General features: G+C 42.5%; 1 protein-coding gene across 2 annotated transcripts; it reads right to left on the bottom strand.

The window, feature by feature from the left end:
* Positions 1-13,949: 13,949 nt before the first annotated feature.
* On the bottom strand, positions 13,950-20,019 carry LMOD2 (leiomodin 2). 2 transcript variants are annotated; one of them, XM_053978004.1, is made up of 3 exons: positions 19,747-20,019; positions 14,702-16,027; positions 13,950-14,356 (listed from the first exon to the last, which is right to left on the bottom strand). In XM_053978004.1, the coding sequence occupies exons 1-3, from the start codon at positions 20,017-20,019 to the stop codon at positions 14,330-14,332; spliced, it is 1,626 nt and encodes a 541-aa protein (XP_053833979.1). In that variant the 3' UTR covers positions 13,950-14,329. The 2 variants fall into 2 exon arrangements, with proteins under 2 accessions (XP_053833979.1, XP_053833980.1); XM_053978005.1 differs by having other exon boundaries at positions 14,702-16,018.
* Between the last annotated feature and the right edge of the window lie 254 nt (positions 20,020-20,273).

Below are 20,273 nucleotides of genomic sequence, written 5' to 3'. Positions count from 1 at the left end.
AGTGCCCTGAATGAAACTGCTGCTGTGTATGACAGAAGCATCTTGGCTAACCTCAAGCAGGCTCTCTGTTGGTGCTCTTTTGAAGGTGACTTCAAAGAGTCACCAGGCCAGACTGCACAGGATGTGTCAGCAGTGCATACAGAAAGTAGAACAGCTGGGGGTTGTGTCCCATACACCAGGCCCATGGCCCAGCCTTCAGGAGGGGTAGCTGTGCTCTCTCAGAAATATGTGATGTGTAACTGAGCAATCAGTGATGCAGCACAAAGTGGAATCCTGCATTTGTCCAACTCAGTCACTCTTCTGACCCTTGCTCATCTCCACCCCCTGTAACGAGTGTGTAGACACTGAGCAAGTGCCATCTTGCACTTCAGACACTTAGATGCAGGTGTTTTAACTGAAACCGAGTCTTCTTGCCCTGTGCCTCAGTTGCTCATTTGTCTAATGGTGCTAATGGCACAATGCATATAAATACATCTAGTCCAGACATGTACTGCAGTCCAGACATGTGACACTTAAAATATTTTTAAATGCAGTTTTTCTTGTTCAAATTTAGTTATCTCAGTTCTCAGAAAAAAACAAGAACATTAGGTAAGACTTCTTCATTTCTACAAGGTCTAGTTTTCAGAATCAGTAGCCATTTTTAAGCTTTCAAAATGAAAATCAAAACAACATGAATCATGTCTGTAGAGCAGTTAATCTGAGCAGTTTGATTACTTGTGTGTGCAAATATTGGGTCATGCTCTAGTGTTGTATCAAACTGGTTTTTGATTTAATATTTTGGAAACCCAGCCAGAGTATGCAGTTCCCCATGGATTTAGTTTTAATAAACTAAAAATGTTTTAATACACTGTGTGAAAGACAAGAGGTTTGGGACCTACAGACTAGTTGCTAATCCTCAGGTTTACAAGCCAGGTTTGCAGCACAGCTCCCATCAGGAGCACTTCACTGTGAGTGACGGTGTCAGAAGCTTAGCTGATCCCGAACAGGGAGTCCTGCAGCAGTGTGTGGGCAGCCCTATCGTATGGCTGTGCCCGGGGCTGCACCAGGCTGCCTCCCCGGCTGCCCACCGACAGCCACACGATCCTCCCCAAATATGTGAAAAGTGATAGCTTCATAGGCATGAGTCATTTCAAAATCACCAGAATCGTTGCTTCTCTGACTGCCTATAGGTTTGCAAGGTCAGAGGTGCAGCAGTGCTGCTGCTGTGCTTTCAGAAAGTGCAGGGCCCTTGAAGGATTTGAAGTGCAGGAGGCATTCTGTTTATGGCTTAGATTTACTGCAGCTCTGCGTGTGCTGGCTTCTGCTGGTTTCATCTTACTGCCTCGTCTGTCTCTGTCATCTCAGTTTGAAAGGGGCCATCCTGTTTTCATCAGGGTGCACATTAGAGCTCTGACTTTGTTAGAGGAAAGGCAGCCAGTAGCTTTGAAGCATGTGATAATATTTTTGCTGCTGGTTGATAGCCACACTATATTCCCCAACCTCTTGGATCATCATGGAACATTAGGAGAAATTGTGACAGGATGTGGCTGAAGTCAGATTGATTTACTTTCCTCTATTACATTTATTTTTACAGTTTGCACTTGATAACTACTACAGCAATAAGGTAAAAATGTGTCGGCTATTGCATCTGAAGAACATGATCCATGCTTACTTAAAAAACTTTTGGACTTGCCATACATTTTTAGATTTCAGCTAAGATTTTATTAACCTTTCTGCATAATTTTCAGTGAACAGCTTCACTGTCAACATGGAGACAGAGAAGGCTTCTAAGAAACACAAGGGCAAGCGCAGCTCTTAAAATCTGACCTGTTTTACTACTATGAAGACAGGTGCTTATTTAGCACCATCTATATTGTTGCATTAAAGAAGGAAAAAAGAAACACAACCTTTGTGTTGCTAATTTGAGCGAAAGAGGCAAAATGTTTCCGACCTACACAATTTCTTAAGGTCTTGCTGAGCAGAACCTCATAGAGGTACTTACACTAAATTTTTTCACTTATTATAAATATTGGTTGTCCCGTGCATGCATGTGCATGCTGTTGGGATGTCCTGGAAACAGCCAGGATGAGAGCTCTGCAGCACCAAGTGCAAAGGTACAGTTGTACTTCCCTAGCAATAGTCTCAGTCCCAGAGAAGAATATGTGTTTAATTGGTGTGGTACTTCAACCACAGGAATAAGTATTAGTCTGCAGAGAGAGAGACCCTGTAGGATTTGTTTACATAATGACCGCTGTGCAGCTCTTCTGTGCCATAGCTACTTGCTGGGGACTTGTGCCATGAGGTTGTCTCTTGAGTTTCCTCGCTGTTTCTCCTCTAGTGTGTGCTAGCTCAGAGAAGCACATAGCTGATACCCAAGACACAAGCTGACACTGCAGATGGGAGCATCGGAAGCAACCTGCACAGTGTGTACAAAGCCCCCTTCTCTCTGCTGTGGCACACGAGGGTATGGCAGAATGCACAGGGTGAAACAAAGACTGGAGTTACAGAGTTCAGAAGGGATTTGCTAGGCTATCTGAAGCAGTGCCCCATCACACAGAAGGATATCAGTGTGTACAAGGTTATATCAAGAGTTCCACAAGTTCCTGCTACAGTTTTGGTGGTTCTTGCAAACTGGCAAAACATTTGGTGTTAGTAACGGGTCATTGTTAGGCTGACCAGAGACTGGAGCTATATAAAGGACATACTTCTGTGGTACTGGAGAAGGCATTAAAAAAAAAAAAAAAAAAAAAAAAAAAAAAAAAAAAAAAAAAAGCTGATTCTGCATGCTGCACTGTATAAAATTCTACCGAAAGACAATTTTTATTACCAGAACAAACCTATTTTATCCTTCAAAATACAATTACATATTTTTTTATGTGGTGCAGGTGATTATGTAACTGCTTTCCAATAAAATCTGTAAAAAAGATTTTTAGAATACAGAAGAGAAGCAAATCTATATTAAAAATGCTTTGTGAAATTTTTGCTTTTGAGAAATTAATGCTGAAGAACATTTATTTAGATTCACAGTGGAAGTTTCAGTTTTATCTTTATATACCAAGGAAGTCTCTCATTTATGTTTATCACATGTCCAGCTGTTGTCCCAAACACAGGCTTGTTATCAGGTGCACAGCACCAATTCACAGCAAGATGAAGTATTTTTATTTTTTATTCTAAAATTCTATTCTTTTGTGCAAAGTTGGGAGCTGGGACATAACTCACAAAAGGCTGTCTCCTTAATCATCAAAACATTATGCTATTTACACATTTTAACAAAGGCATCAGCATTCATTGGTATCAGATTACATAACATTTTCATTAAATAGTACTGAAACTACTATTTCCAAGTTATATCTCTCATGCTAACTAGTCTGCATGCACAGTTCTTCCCTCCATTTGAGTTAGGTTCATTTTGAGTAGGTGGTCAGTGGGTTGGTGGTCAGGATCTCCCACTGCTGGAATTACCTTTCCCCCAGTTACTGCTTAGTTCTGCTGACTTCACTCCTGGTGGCTCTTGTCCAAACAGCCCATTCAGCTGGGGCCTGTCTTCCCTTTCCCTTAAAAGATTGATTAGTCAAGCACACAATGTTCACAATGCAATTGCATAATCATAACTGTCCAGCTCTAGCTACTGATTAACAACAACAAAAAATCTTAATTTTATTCAAATTTTGGGGTCTCAGATCTTGAGGAGTTTGATATCGCAATCACAAGGATACGACCCTTTACCTGAAACACAGTGAGGGATGTCAATTGAGGGATTGTGTGATATCTACTAGGAGAGAATATTCTTTGTCACTAGTGAGGCATAAGATGGAAAGATGTCTTATTCTTTGTTTTGGTTCAGAACCAGTGGGAAGGAAAAAGCTTGATGAAGCTTTGATTCAGACTGTCTTCACAGGTTAGGCTTGACTTTTCCTTACCTCAGGTATTTTCATGTCCCATTACCTGAGCAATGCCAGATGAGGATTAAAGAGCGGGGGAAAAAGGTTGCAGGGTGTCTTTTGACATAAAAATGTGGACTTCAGCAGAGACACATGTGAGGAAAGGATTGACACTGATGAGAGCCCCTGAGCCCAACTGATAACATTTGAATCACACTGATTTTGTCTCTAAGAGAGTTGTTAAACAGACAAATGTCCCAAAGCAAATGTGGAAAAATCAAGCCTCTTCTATGCAAAACACTGCAGTGAAGAGAAGGGTCAGTAGAAGAAAATGGAAGGTATGGAGCATATTCCTCCATATTTTGAAAGTGTTAATAGGAGGAACGGCAAGAGATATGAAAAGAAAAAAGAAAAACTGACCATAGTCAAGCTTTTCTTGGTGCTATGCAGCATGGAGGCCAAGCTGGTGAGAAAGCCCTTCAAGTGAAAAGTCAGATCACTGGCAGGATGGTGCTCACCTCTGCCCCACAGCAAGGTGATCCTTCACACACCACTTGGGGGAAAGGCAAATAAAACCCCGGAGTCATAGAGCCTGAACTGGAAGGGACCTATTCAGTTCCAGGCCCCTGCCATGGACAGGGACACCTTGCCCTGGACCAGGTTTCTCAGAGCTCCATCCAACCCGGCCTTAAAGGTTTCTAGGGATGGGGCATCCACAAATTCTCTAAGCAACCTGTTCAGTGTTTCACCACCCTCACAGTAAAGAATCTCTTCCTAATATCTAATCTAAACCTGCTGTCTTTCAGTTTGAAGCCATTCTCCTTGTTCTGTCACTACCTGATGTACAGAAATTCCCTCCAACTTTCTTGTAAGCTCCATTCAGGTACTGGAAGGCTGCAATTAGGTCACCCTGAGCCACCTTTTTTCCAGGCTGTACAATCCCATTTCTCTTAGCCTTTTCACAGAGAAAAATCAACTTGATTGCCTCCTCTGGACTTGCTTCAAGTAGATGTCCTTCCTGTGCTGGGGTGTAGCATCTTTTCTTCCTCATATATTTGAATGCAGCCTTCCCCTCTGCAGCACAATGTGGGCCCCACTCAAAAGCAGCCGTATAGATACTGTGAAGGAAATTCTGCCAGCATTGGTTAGTTCAGTGTTTGCATTTTGAGGGATTATAATATAACTGGTGTAAGAGGCAGATCAGAGTAGAGCGAGCGAGAGCTTCAACAGAATTTCCAGACTAAATCCCTAATTTCACTTAGAAGCTAAGTGTAATTATGCAACTCCTGATTTGCCTTCAGGTCATCCCCAGCTGGTTTCAACTAAACCAGATGTTCTGCTTTTAAAGTGTGGTATTCTGTGTCAGAAATAACTACTCAAGCCCACTGCTTGCTTTTAAATGCCAGGAAGAGCCCTGGAAACCTCCCATGACCTCAGGACAGCAGGCTGCATCTTTTGCATAATTGTCAGCAGGCTGACAATTACTGGAACAAGATGAACACATTTGAATCTTCTTTTCATAGATCATTGCAGCTCCCCCACACCCAGCAAGAAGACTGAATGGCCCTGCAGTTTTCCACCTCATGGCTTGTTGAAGAACTGAGCAGTTTTACCGTTGCCCCAGAAGTAATGAACTCTCCAGACTTCTTAATTTAAAATCAAATGAGAGACCCTGAGTCTGCTCAAGAGATGCATTAACTGTGAATTTCAAATAAGAAAATATCCTATAAACAAAGCTATAGTTGAATTGAAAATCTTTTGAGACCACTGCTCCATTTGGAGGAGGGGTTAAATATTTATCATCTTAGAAAGAAGTTGATTTGGAAAGCAGGTGTTTGAGCCATCTCTGGCATGTGAGTCTCACCACAACATGTGAGTCTCACCACAACAGCAGCGCTGGAGACCCAGAAATTTCACCCTGGAAGTGATGAATTGACTGATGAAAGAACCTCTGCATCTATGACCCCATTGCCACTTTATCCCAAGTGGCACTGCTAATGTCAATACATTGATGAGACAGTATCAGACAATCAACAGGCAGAGCCAGTGATGGGAGAGCAGTCTTGGGTAATGCAAATCCCCGAATGTGATAAGAACCCCACATTCCCAGTTACTCAGCACCACATCTCCTCTGGTGAGGAATAAAGCTGAGGAGAAACACACTGCAGGGGGGACAGCTGACTGCTTCAGGATCAGTCTGTAGGTGGGATCACAGCTGGCTGACTGGGCAGGGAGCTGAGGGCCCTGAGGTTGGCTGTCTGAGGACCTAGTGCCCTCTGCATTGAACAGGTCTGCTCACCCTGCATTTAATTAGGCATTGGAATGAGACACAGCAAGTTGTAGTATTGATGTGCTGTACAGTCACTACTGATCAGGCCATTCATTGCCACTCTGAGGTAGTCAAATAATAGCGATCCAGTGTGAATGGTCGTCCATGTCCAGTGTGGTTGATATTAATGACTTTACTTTTCACCTAAGAAGATGACAAAGTACTAAATAAGACTTCCCAATGGACATTGTTTAGGGAGACTAGGAGCTCCATCTACTATGTATTTTTAAGAGCCAGTTCAATTATGTTTGATGTTTTCTTGGAGCAAAGGTCAGTCTGGAGGAGTTTTTATGCTTTACCGACAGGAAGATGGCAAAATGTGCTCAGTGCCCTTGAGGTAACACCATGTCTTGTAACAGGGAGCTGTCAGAGCAGGATTAGGGCTCAGGATTGTCTGACACCCAGCTGTGAGCTCAGTTCTCCTTGTGACCTGTGGGATTCTTTGCAGTGGGAATTTGAGAGTGGGAGCCAGTGGCACAGTGGGGTCATTCAGGCTGCTCAGCTGTGCTGGGCTATCAACTATCAACATCTGTGGCTCTGTAGTCACAAAGAGCTTGGGGTACTGATCCAGAAAAATTAAATCCAAGCTAAATCCATGCTGCCCAATACTGCCTTCCCTCTGTTCTTAGCTAGAAGTTCCCAGCATCTCCTTTGCACCAGCAACACAGCTCTGAAACTGCAGTGAGACGTTTAGGGAAGCAAACTGGAACAGTCTTCCTTTTTGTTGGCTGATTTTTTTTTTTTTTTCTGCAGTGCACATCCAGAGCTGCAAAATTGTCTTGGAGCTGCACCAGCTGGTGTTGCACCTAAAATCCAACTACTGGGATGTTTGGATCCGAAACTGATTTTCGTCACTTTAAACTATAGCAGTGACTGAAAAGTTTAGCTCATGAGTGGCTAGACAGAAGATAATCCTGGCATGGGATGACATAAATCTTCTAACAAGGGCTTATAACACACCCAAACCCATGCTAAACTGGGATGAAAGGCAGGAGTATTTGCCCTGGAGTATTTGTCTGGGTGCTGCCTGTGCAGTCGCAAACCTTCTGGAGTGGTGCTGGTGCCTGTCTCACCACTCACAATATGGGCAGAGTTTGCTTGTACCTGCCCACCCTCTGCAGCTGAGACTGACCTGTCACAGTCTGGGCACACCGGGTGAAGAGGAAAACAAAGGGCTGGAATTTGGCAGAAGTGATTAAGAACACATGAAACCTGAGCACTGTTGCCTTCCAACTTGTTTATGAAACACAGCAACACACGCATGGGTCGCAGATTTAGAGAGCAGTAAGCTGAGACCAAGCAACCGGGGTGACCCCACACTGTGTACACATAAACACTTCCTTCAGGTGCCTGCAAGATTCCCTGCTTTAACTGTAGCTCATTGACAGCCCTCAAGAACATTCATGAGTGTGATAATTTAAAAATACAGCTATACATACATGCAAGAAAAATAGCCTTCATACGTGGAGGCTATACTTGGTTAGTCTGGTGAAACATCTTCTAGGCCACTCCTGGGAATCATCCCAAATTTATCCTCCTCAGAGTGCATAAGCATTTCTGACTATCAGTTCCTTCGATGCTTGTTTCTTAAGTGAGGAAATGGCAGAAATGGAGTTTCTTCCTTTTCACAGGCATCCTTTCACAGCCAGGTCAGCTGTGAGACTCCTGTCCTCATGGCTTGCCTCGTCTGCATTTACAAAATTTCCTGCATTGGATCGTGGGTTGTGCTTCTCTCACCATTTAGAAATATTCACTTATATCCCACCAGTTACCGTATTCCTGTTAGCAAAAATTAAAATAAAATAATTATATCAATAATGAATCCAACAGCACTTGATACCTGAGGATCTTGGAGCACACTTTGGTCTATGTGAACATAACCTTGCAGTACTGTGAGATGGATCAGTACTGTGAGATGTATCAGTACTGATCTCCCCAAGGCAAAGTAGAGGCATAACAAATTAAAAAATATACCCCAGAGTACACAAACAGCCCAGGACATAACCCTCACTCTTGGCTTTGAGGTACATGTCTGGGCTCTTACCATACACTCAGTAAGAATTTTTACTGTGACTGTATTTTAATAAAAGAAAAACATCTTTCTCCGTGTTATAGAAAATAACTCTTTTTTTTTTTTTGCCATTAAAACGGCTTTATAAAAATCATATTAATTTGAAGCTGAAAGTAGTCAAATGTTACCAATAGAAATAAATACATTTGGCAGATAGACTGTTTCCTTGCTTTCCACAATGACAGAATGTTTTCATATCTCCATTTTTCTTTTGGACTGATCCATCCTTTTGACATGGAACAGTTACATCTGGATCTGATAGTGCCCCAGCTACCCTGCAGCCCGTGCATGACAGCTGCCCTACTTTTCCACTATCTACACAGAAAGAAAGCCCTCAACTGTTGTGCTCTCTCCTTTGCCTTCCAGTTTCAGCCCTGGCAAGGCAGAGAGCAGCCTGGAGCTGGGGCAAATGGTCAGTCCATGCTGGGAGTTACCCTATCCCTACCAATCACCCACTTGCTTTGTCCAGATTTACACCTTCACTTTGCCTACCCAAGCTGTGACATCATCCCCTGTCCCTATCCTCCTCCTTTCTGCCTCCAGGTCTTGGCAGCTCAGGGTGAGGCTGAGGACTGGGAAGCTCAAGTCCCAGCCAAGAGGTAGGATATTGAGATGGTTTCCCTTGATAATGGTGTTTTCTGAGTAACAGCTTTTAAACATGAGTTCTCTGTACTTGCCAGAGCAAGAGAACTGTCAAATAAAGTAAAATTACTAAAATACTGCAAAAATGACAGTCCCAAACAGAAACTTCATTTAGTGCCTAACTTGAAACACTGTGAGTGGGCAGATATTTCACATGTGTGAAAAGAACTCATGCTACTTATATAAAAGGGGCCACCACAAATCACCAGGTGATTCTAAAGAGCATCTTCTCAGTGATACAGGCACACAATTATTTTTCTAAGCAAGGCTTTTTTTCCTGGATGCAGTATTTCTCCTTATGCGTATGGCACAATTATCACTATCATATTTAAGAACTTAAAATTCAAAATCCAATTATTGAACTGACAAGTCAAAGTAAACTTGTTTTATAACTTTTGAGGAATGAATTTAAAAATTAATTCTGTCATAAGTGCAGCATTGGACAAATGGATCTGTTATAACCAGAGAGTGTACATGCAGTGCTGGTCTTACCAAATGTGAACAAAATTCTACTCCCTCTAGTAAATTATTAGTTTCCTGCTGTCATCAAGTGTGGATGGTATTAAGCCAGAATCTAGCAGAAGACTTTGGTTCTATGTGATAGTCTTTGTCTAAAGTTACATCTTATTTGCATAGATTTGAAAATAGAGCATCTTACTACAAATTGTAGGAGATTTTTACAACTTTCAGTACTATTCCAGGTTGCAGATCCTGTGGAGTTATCACATCTAAGAGCATTAATTTAATAATGGCAGAGCTTCTGTGTTACCAGTTTCAGGCTTCTGTTTCTGAAAACACCAAACCATACTACTATTTTCATAAGATTCTTGCATTATTTTAACAGTAAGAATTTGCCCATTCCTTTTTAATGGGAAGGCTGCTCCAAGCACCTTCTTGTTCTAAGAGTTTGGATATGTCTTCTAATTTCTGATCCAAATGCAGTCATGCACGGTTTCTGGGGTTTTTTTCTACTGCTAACTATGTCCCATAGCTCTTTCCACATTGCAGTATTTATAGACATGAGCTGAAATCCCTTTGAGCCTTTGTTTGGCTAGATTGATCCCACCACCTGTTCTCATCTCTCTCACAGGACAGACTCTTCAGTTCCCCAATTATCCCAGCCATTTTCTGTCTCGCTTCCAATTCAAAACAATTTTTCCTGGCTGTTAGTTACTGAAATTGTACACACCCTTCCAGATGCTGTTTCACTTGGGCCTGCACCTGTGAAAATAGTGTTTGGAGCTACCTCTCCCCTTACATCCCGGCACTGCAAGTACCCCCTTCATGGCTAACTCATGGTGGTCATTTGTGTCACACTTCAAACAGCCTGCAGACAAGCCCTCTCTATTTTGGGTGTGGAGCTGCTCTGCCTTAATCATTACTTGCACTGAACTGATGAACTTCTGAGAAAGATGTTCAAGTGGTGGCGTGGAAGTCTGCAATACTCACAGCTTCAGCTGTGCTCTGCAAGAGCCATAACTGCATTGTGCTACCATGTGGGCAAGGGAGAGGCTTTGGCTACAGCTTCCCACTCCTCTGCCTCACAGCCTCTCAGGACATCCATTCTCCCACCACGCCATGCAGGGACTGTCCCACGCCAGCTCTTCTGGCTCCCCACTTGTGTGCAGCACAGACTTGGCCTCCAGAAATGGATGTGGCTTCACCTGGCAGGAGCTCCCCATGGCTACCTGCCCTGTTTGGTGGGAAGGAATCACCTCTGCAGGGCAGGAATCCCCTCTGCTCATCCAAGCCCTAGCAAGGTGGGTTACTGTCCAGAACATCAGCAGGGAACTCAGAAGGAGGCAGCAAAATTTCCAGATGTGAAAATAAAAAATTCTTGCTCTTTTATGAGCTCCTTTTCTTTCTAGAATTTCAGCCACTTCCCTAGGTGGTGAGGCATGACCTAAAGGGCCACATACTGGATTTACAGGTAGCAGTCAGGCTCTGGTATTTCTGGTTCTTTCAGCTTTTATAGAAGCACAGAATCATAAATGTTGGGAAAAAAACCTCTAAAATCATTGAGTCTAACTTTTAATCCAGCACTGCCAGATTCACCTCTAACCATGACTCTAAGCACCACACCTACACATTTGTGAACTCTTCCAGAGACATTACCACCACTTCCCTGGGCAGCCTATTCTATTACTTGAAATATTTTGCTGAAGAAAAAATTTTTAGTAACCAGTCTAAACTTCCCCTGGTGAAATTTGAGGGCATTTCCTCTTGTTCTGTCACTTTTTGTCTGGGAGAGGAGACTGACCCCCCTGCCAGGTAGTTACAGAAAGCAACAAGGTCTCCCTTGTCTGGCTGAGCACACCCAGCTCCCTCGGACACTCCTGATATGACTCACTCTCTAGACTCCTCACCAGCTCTGTTGTCCTTCTCTGGACTTGCCCCAGCCCCTCAATGTCCTTCTTGCCGTGAGGCGTGCAGGGGTCAAGGTGCGGCCTCACAGTGCTGAATTGTCCTATGTTACACATGGAACATGTGGATGGTGGGCTTTGATGTGTTTGTTTCTCTGACTGGTCTTTCAGAGAAAATGGATGGCCACCCACTGCAGGAGCCTCATGAGTCCAAATGAGGAGCATACCTGCATCCTGGGGCTCCCATGTCCACCTCTGACGGGAGCATAGCACAGGACGTGCAGGACCCTACTCCAAGACACCTTTCCTGCAGCTCAAACAAGAGGCAGTCAGGCCTTCAGCAGAGCTCAATTGTCTCCCTGTGAGCAAAAATAAGTGAACTGAGCTTACAGGCAGGACCTGGGCCCCAGAGGTGCCTGTTCCCAAGACAGAAACAGATCTTGGCACCTCCTGGTTCCTACTAAACTGTATTACTGTCCAGGAAGGCAACACAGGAGCTCCCAGAGGGGCTGGAATGCTCTGTCGTAGGGTGCTTGCTTGTCTGTCTGAATGGAGAAGAGATTGCTTCTTGGACACATCTGAGGGAGCTCAGCACCACGGGCAGCAGAGCTGACACCCCAGAGGGAAGGGGACTGCTTTCCTTTCAGTGGGGCATCAAAACCTTAACAAGGTGTGTGGCTCTGCAAAATAAGAGCCACGCCTTGAAATGCCTCCAAGGGAAACTGCTGTGAAATGTATGTAGGCAGAAGGTAATTGCCCAGATTAGACTTTGGCTAAGGCACAGGACTTGACACTTGGTGAGGGAGTGTGCCACAGGAGCTTCGATAACTGCACGTGGCTGCTGCTGCTGTGGCTGCACAGCACCTCAGAGCAGGGCTCACCCCGAGAGGGCTGATGGCCACTTGACAGCCACCACAGGCAGTAAGCTCTGGACAAAGCTTAATAGGAGCTGTGCCCATCATCCTCTCCTTCTGCAAAAGGGTAATTCCAGCAGCTCTTACCAACCTGAAAAATGAATTCTACCCTTTTCCTTTTTTTCCTAGGCTTTTTCTCCTTTCACATTTTTCTCTTCTCTCATCTGCCACTTTTCAGTATTCATTTTCTTCTTTATCATCTCCTTTTTCTATATCATTTTCCACCTCTCATACAGTTTCCTCACTTGTCACTCTACTTCTTTTCTCAAAAGTATGACATTTCTAAAAATAATGTTTACTTGTCTTGTCCAAATCCTCTCCATCATGCTTTCACTGAGTTTTCTCATTGCCTTTTATTTTCCCTTGCAGCTACTTAGCTGTTTTTGCCATTTGATTAAACATCCAGGATGTTTCTCATCCTTCTCAAGCTTCCGTGTACAAGGTCTGGGGCCACAGGTCTACTCCTGAATGTGGTCTGCATTCCAGTATTGCTTCCACCCTCAGAAGATCCCAAGCCTCAGCTTCCATTTGGTCATGGGAGATTGACCATAGGTCAATTTTTAGGCTATGGAATGCCTGTGCAATTGTAAAAGCAGATAAAGACCAATCATACTGTAACACTGGATCTAGAAATACTCATGAGTAGTTGTGATCCTGAGCAAGAAGAAAATTGTTGCAAAGTGTTTCAGGTAGTTATAAATTGCTTCTGGTACGTTTTTGGTCAATAAATACAAAAGAAAAAGGTGTCTTCACTGTTTTCTTGCCATGGCAGTAACATTTCTGACAATTCATTCAAAGACCCCCCTCTCCATTAGGCTTAATTTCCCTCCAGTAATTTGTTCCTATTTCTGGGAAAATCTGTCTCATTAATATTTGTAGGTACAAGCTTACCCATAGTTTTTCAGTACCACTGCTGGGTAACTCTAAGTAATTCTCTTTGATGTGGCTTTATAGAAAAGAAATACCAATTCTGTTATTTATAGTTGCAATGAGTAAACTAATTAACACTTAGTAGTGCTTCTGGACATATCTCTCTTCTTGCCTTTCAACATTTTGGCCACTACTCAGTTTTCTTCATGTTATCACTGCCTTCACACTAGCTGAAGCACCCAGAACCATAACTAATTTGACAGAGGGAGATGTCTAGTGCTACATGAAGAAGGGCTATTCGTGCCATTGCGTGTGATGTGATATCTCCAGTTGTGCATCTCCAAGGGACGTTGGCTCTGCTTACACTGTATCATATTGACAGTTCACACCCTGCTTGTTGTTCAACTGATACCAGAGGAAAGCCTTTTTCCACCTGGTTGGTAGGCTGCTTTTCAAGTTTCTCTGTCTGACTGGATGTCTGCACTGGGGTTAGTTCTGATTACAGACAGGACTAGTACTGAAGGGATCTCACTTGAATAACTCTGCTGCATCCTTAAAATATTGACATTAACTATCAGCCTGTAAGTCAAGGTGAGCTACAGCTCTGTTCATCTTCCAGTTGTTTAGGCCAAGGTTCAGGACCTGGTGTGCTGTATTGGTGACCTGACACAAGCCATAGCTTAGTTTTAATGGCCTTATAAACCATTTTTTTCAATACAAATATGAAACTGCACTAACATATGGGCTCAGGTACTGTCCTCCACATATGCTCAGGTGCAGCTGAGAAGATCTCAGGTTCTTTCCCAGGAGACTTCCCGAATGCTCATGAACTTGATGCAAGCATGTAGTGGGTTTTCACTCACAGAAATCCAGGACTATGCATCTGCTTGAAAGCTTCAAACCACATTTATTGTAAATTCATGGGAAAAGTAAAAGAAGAAACCACAGGCTGGTAAACTATTACATCTCAGTGTAAAGAACTTGTCCAGTTATGTGCAATCAGATATTGACAAGAATATCTAAATAAGCAATAACTTCTCAATATAAATATCATTAAATAAAAAAGAAAATTATTTCCATATTTACAGATTACAATGCAAACGGATCCTTAAAGCATTATTTTGTATTTAGCAGGTTTATTTCTTTGAAATAAAAGAGAAATGGCTTGAATCTAAAAGTGTACTTTGGAAGCAGCTTTCTAGACAGTCTATGTTACCACCAGTGAAAGAACAAGCAGCATCCCCTCGAACACTGCTCTGCTTCTTCTGCCATCCAGACTTTCACCGAAGTGCTTCTGGTACCTCCACCTATGAAACAGGGAAGGGAAGGGCATTCATTACATTTTCTGTACAGTCTAGATGGCAAAATACCTGAAATTCCTGCCAGACATACACTGCCAGGAGCTCTGTGCTACACATCATCTCCCATAACAAGACTGAGCCTGGGAAATTACCCCACTTTCTGTCAAAATCACAGTCAGACAGAAATCACTGTGTTGAGAAAACCCTAATCAAGAGGGAAGCCTCCTTCCAAGTGCTTTATTATGCTCAAATTTCTACGATTTTTTTTAACTAAATGTGTGTACTAAAATTAACTGAGCTTGTGCTATATTTGGACCACAATCAGTTACTGAACTAGGATCTCTTACTTACCCGCCTTAGTTGCTTTATGCTGCTTGACCGAATTGCTTCCATAAGGTTGTCATGGAGAGACCTTTGTGGGGTGGATGGCCGGGTGGAGGGTCGTGAACCTTCCTCTGATTTTCTGTCTGAGACTGATTTTAAAGAATCTTTAATTTCTTTCAATATGCTGTTCTCATGTTTTCTGCTTTTTTTGCCTTTTTTCTTTTTCTGTCCATTATGTAAGGCTTTTTTTGAGCTTTCTTGCTGTTTGATGACTTCAGCTATATTCCTGGTAGGTACCTTCCTCTCTGGAATAACCGGAGGAGGGGGAGGAGGAGGGGGAGGTGGGGGCGAGGGGGGAAGGGGAGGTGGGGGTGCAGGTGCTGAAGGCTGACATTTCACTGGCAGTGCTTTCTTAGGGAGCTTTGGGGAAGACCATGGTGAGCTTTTAGGTGACACATAAGGTGAGGACCGAGGTGTCCCCTTCTGCAAAACTTTGGTCTTTGGATTGATAGCTCCGTCACAACCTGACTCTTGTTGCCGCTGCTCCTGCATACGCTTTTGCCTTTGTTTATCCATATTTCTTGTCAGGATACTTGTCATGCTCATTCTTGGGCCAGCAAGGTCAAAGTGGTACCCCAGCTTTACCAGAGTGGTGTTCTCTTTCAACAGTTTGACTATGTCCATTTCCACTTGGCTGCCCATGATGTGCCTTTGATTGTGGAACCGAAGTTCTGTTAGAACCTTGTTATGCTGCAAAGCTCTCATGATGGCCAGCACGCCTTTGCCTGTGATAAAATTTGACTCAATATTCAGACTAGTTATATGCTGATTAACCTTTAACATACCAGCAATAGCTATTGCCACGTTGTCATCAGCATGGGTGTTCGCCAAGCTGAATGACTTAACCACTGTGTTGTCCCTCAGGGCTTGAGAAAATTGTATAAGCATCTGTGAAGTGATGTTTTCAATGTTGTTCAGATTGACCTCTGTGGTGTCAGGGTCGTTGCTCCTAACTTTTTCCAAAGCATCTTCAATAACTGTTGGATTTCCACAAGGGTGGATGGCACTGCTTTTTAAGCTCCGATTATCACTGTCTTTTCCATCATGGCCATTGAGGAAGCTTTCATTGTCCTTTGCACCATTACACTTTTTGTGTCTGACGTGGTCAGAACGCCTGCCAGCTGCAGCATTTTGCTCTTCCTCATTCTCATCATCACTCTCATCTTCATCTTCATCTTCCTCTTCTTCTTCATCATCCTCTTCAGTATATGCCTCCTCAGACACTTCACTATTGCTTTCTGTGAAACATTCTTCTTGAAGTTCTTCTGAATTGTCCTCTTCTTGCTCAGAATCCTGAACAGGAACGTAGGTGTGGGTGTTAAACATGATTGAAGTAATGTAACTGCTGCCTTTTAGCACAGCAAAAATTATACTGACACTATATAAATTAACATTGAAAGCTAAAAACAAACAGATACAGTTAGGAGAAGAGAAAATGTTTCATCTAACACCTTTTTAACATTATTTCTTCGACATTCTTTAGAAAATGCTTAACATAAATAGTAAACACTTTACCAATGTCAGTGATTTCTGCCAAGATAAAACATGATACAAGGTATTATGACATGTACATACTTCAGGTTTTCTGTGTGTTGGCATGTCTACAAGGGGATATAATTTGGATCCTTGACAGCAGAAACATAAGACAACAATTTCAGAATGAACATGAGCAACCAGCTTCTTCATTTCATGATGATTAGACATCTCAGACTCCCTTGCATATGTTAGTATGTCTAAAAAATTAATGGTTGCCATGCTTTAAAATACAAATAATGTCTGCATGTGTAGTCTTGTATACCAGCATGCAAAACAGTACAGAATTACTGAAGTCATGTCAAAAATACTTTGGATGTACTGCATGGGCTGCACATACTAATAAATTATTTGTGAAGAAAGGATTGAGATGCATTCCCACAGGTAAGATGTAACCACATGTCAATAACCCCTGTTCTTTGTGTTTGTCAGGAGCTAAGGCGGTGCTCACTGCCAGCTGCCGCAGGTCAGCCGTCATACCATAAATTGTTATAACTCATTGTCTACAGAGCAAATGAACTGTTTTTCTGAAACACAAGGTTCTTTTAGTGTGTTTGGTGGGTACCAGGAAGGAAAATTTGGAACCATGCCCAAAAGCTCTGCTTGCTGCCTTTAGCATAATTGGTGGCAAAAGAGAACTCTATGCAGAGGAGCAGGAAAATGTCTTCACCCCAGGAAAGCCTCACTCTCTCCATGGACGACTCCAGTTGTGCAATGGGGATCTATGGGGTGTGACAGAACCCAGAATCTACAACCAACCTTAAACCTCTTGCTCAAAAGGTCTCCCATGTCATGTTTTGTCTACTGGAAAAACTATAGGTACGCATTTTTCTTTACAATTGTAAATGTTCATAAAACTTTGGATGAATTATAATTGTTCTGTATGCACTACTTTAGCAATACTTGTGTTTTAATCTCTGTAAAATACTAGATTGTATTTTCCAAAGTGAGTACACTCTGCAGAGACACAGTGATTCTGTTTCTGGAAAACAAAAGTGTTACTAACAGGACAGCCTATTTTTAGACAACCTGTACAGTTTTAGGTTTGCTTAGTTATCTGGCTCTGAAAATAGAGAACTGTTAAAATGCAGGGTACTGCTTCACAGTTTTCAGCAGAATTCTGTGCTGGGAAATATGCAAAAAAGATGCTAATTTTAATGTTTGCAGAACTGTGACTCTTAATGAAACAGGACATTGAGCTGTTCTGCCTGATGTTCCTGAGCATTCAGTACCTGGGGGTCTTGCAGGGTCTGACTGCATTGTCCTAGACACAGAGATCTTGTAGGACCCAGCCCTATTGCTACTCCTTCAGCAAGGCTCTTATGCTGAGAGATACTGTGCTACCTATAGGCTAATTATGGGATTAAGATTTATATCTGTATCTTCTATATATGTGTAGGGCTTTAAGACCTGAAAACACCAAGTATCCAAAACCCTGTCTTCATGGCTTTGGTTTTATATCTTGAGGAATATATACAGCAGATGAGCAGAAGGAGGCGCCTTTAAATTCACTCTTGATACATTTAGCGATGTTAAATTAATAAAAACCTACTTTTTTTTTTTTTTTTTTTTTGAGTGGCATTTCTGAGGTCAAAGGCAGAATTTAGTTGCCTGTCATGTACATTGTCTGGTGTCATAATAATCTGCATGATAATTTTGGAATTGAATACGGAGACATATTCTTACTGTAGCAGCACTGTGGCACAGGACTGCTGCAGGTAACCTGTAGGGCTTCACCTTACTTTGTGGGAGTAATATGATGAAAAGTTAGGTCTAAGAGAATCAATGCAGAGGTAAATATCTGGGGAGGACAAGTTATTCACCCTAAAAGGCTATCTGCAAGTTGTTTGCCTTTTGGACCAGCTGATCTGTCACCACTAACTATAGAAGGAGCATGAATAACTGTCTTAGATAAAGGTGCATAATTTCCAGACAGCTGAAAGCTGTCTATATCAGCATATCAACATGCATTTTGGAAGTTTTTTGTCAGATCAAAAAGTATAGTCTTTTGCCAGGACTTGGAGGTTTAGCCAGTACTCATCATTAATGCTGTATATACATGGAATAATTAAAAAAAAAAAAAAAAAAGAAAGATCCTGCCATTGTATAAGATACTGAACTAGACCTCTTCAGCAGGTTTTTTAGAAGTGCCCAGGTTTCGAGTTCCAGGCTAAGCTGGAAATAAACATTAATCTTGCCATTTACTCTCTAGGACTGACAAACAGGGAGTGAAGTCGATGTCTGCAAGCTGATACTAATGGTCTGATGACAGCTACTGGTCTGTGCTCTTGCCTGCAAAGACCTTATACCACCATTCACGAACAAGAGAAAATACTTACATGTAAAAACATCCTAGATATTGCAGGGTAATTTAATCTATCTGATTTTCCTCTAGGAAGATATTTTATCTAATGTATAAACTGCAATTATTTCCTTGCAAATGAAATAAGCTCCAGCATCAAGGTTGTCAGAGGTTCTGAGTTCAGTTTTGCCATCTTTGTTGTATTACTTTCTGCTTAAACATGGGAAAATGTGTCCCTATAAACACAGTAAAAGCTTGGTATGAAGCAGTGCTTAAAAATCCCCAAGTCCCCACTTTGCTTTGAAAGTACATGCAGCCATCATGAAAATAGAAGTTGCTTTTTGATTGGGCTCAGTCTCACATACACTTTTAGCAAGAATTAGGAGTGCCAACATGGACGTCAGCTGAGTCTGAGAGTGCTCACTGCTTGCCAAGACTCAGCCCTTCACTCCTGCCCAGCTGTACTGCTCATTTGCAGTTCAGGAAATGGCTTTTATTACTAACATTTTTATTTTGGGGGATGAGTTGCCTAACAAACACTATTGGTTGTTTTTTTTGGGAATGCAGTTAAATGATTTGACTGATGACTCTATCCCAGGCCACTTTTTAAATAATGTACAGCTGCCCTCTGACTACAGTTGCCAGAAGACTCCTGAACCATGCCAAGGATCCTCAGCAGGAACAAAGCAACACAAGAAGCTGCTGACTGCAACACAAGCTGCTTTCTTCCAGCGAGCACAAAGACTGGCATCCGCTTACTCAACTTCTGACATAACGTGTATTCAAAATTATCTTCCTTACATGTTTCTCAGCAGTCAGTACTGGCTGGTTTTTAAGGAAAGCCATTTTGTATAGCTTTCTTAAAAAATCAAATGCCCACATCTCTACCTATTAATAACTTCTAACATGCCCTTTAATTTTTTTCCTATTTTAATCACTAATGATAGTTTTTATGTCACTTTCTTCTGTTCTGAACAGAGCATTTAAGGTACCTCCACAGAGAACAAATACTCTCTGAGCTAATACTCCGCACTTTAGCGGGCACAGAGGTATGGCTAACAATGTTCCTAAAAATGCTACAAGAAACTGGAAAGAAATTAAATCAGTCAGTGAGATCACGCCAATGCAGAAAAAACCCAAATACCTGTAGGAAACAGCAAATGCCTCAGCATCTTACCTTCTCGCATGCACCCAACCTCTCTTTTTCTAGGAGTTTCTTGGTCTCCCTCTCCCAGTAGGCCATCAGTGCTTCCCTGCTAAAAGTCCCTGTTGGTGTTTTCTCCGTCAGGCTCTTCTGCCGCTGTCCCACTGGAAGGTTACGGTCAGGCTCTATGTCCTCTAGCTCCCGCTCCAGCTCCTTCAGCTCCTCTTCAGTGAGAGAAGCGAGGAGCTCATCTTCATCAATGTCTTCATATTTACTCAGCTCTCTTCTATACCCAAAGGTAGACATGGTCCTGCTTGGTCAGGCTGGTACAAAGCTACAGTGACCAGGCATTCAAGAAGGCTGAAGCAATCAGGCTGTGTCTCGTGTGGTCAGCAACTGTTTCCCTGCATAGCCAGAGGCACCCTTTTAAGAGTAATCATTGGGGGCTTACGACAATGCATGAAGGGATGAAAGCATGCTCCATTTTAAGCATCAGACGTCAGCTAGACATCTGAACAGCAAGAATGTCCCAACACTAATGTTTGCAAGTCCCTTAAAGA

Source organism: Vidua macroura, chromosome 5, assembly GCF_024509145.1.
Source record: "Vidua macroura isolate BioBank_ID:100142 chromosome 5, ASM2450914v1, whole genome shotgun sequence".
Lineage (NCBI taxonomy): Eukaryota > Metazoa > Chordata > Aves > Passeriformes > Viduidae > Vidua > Vidua macroura.
Note: the sequence above shows the minus strand (reverse complement) of the source record. Positions and strands in the feature narration are given on the sequence as shown.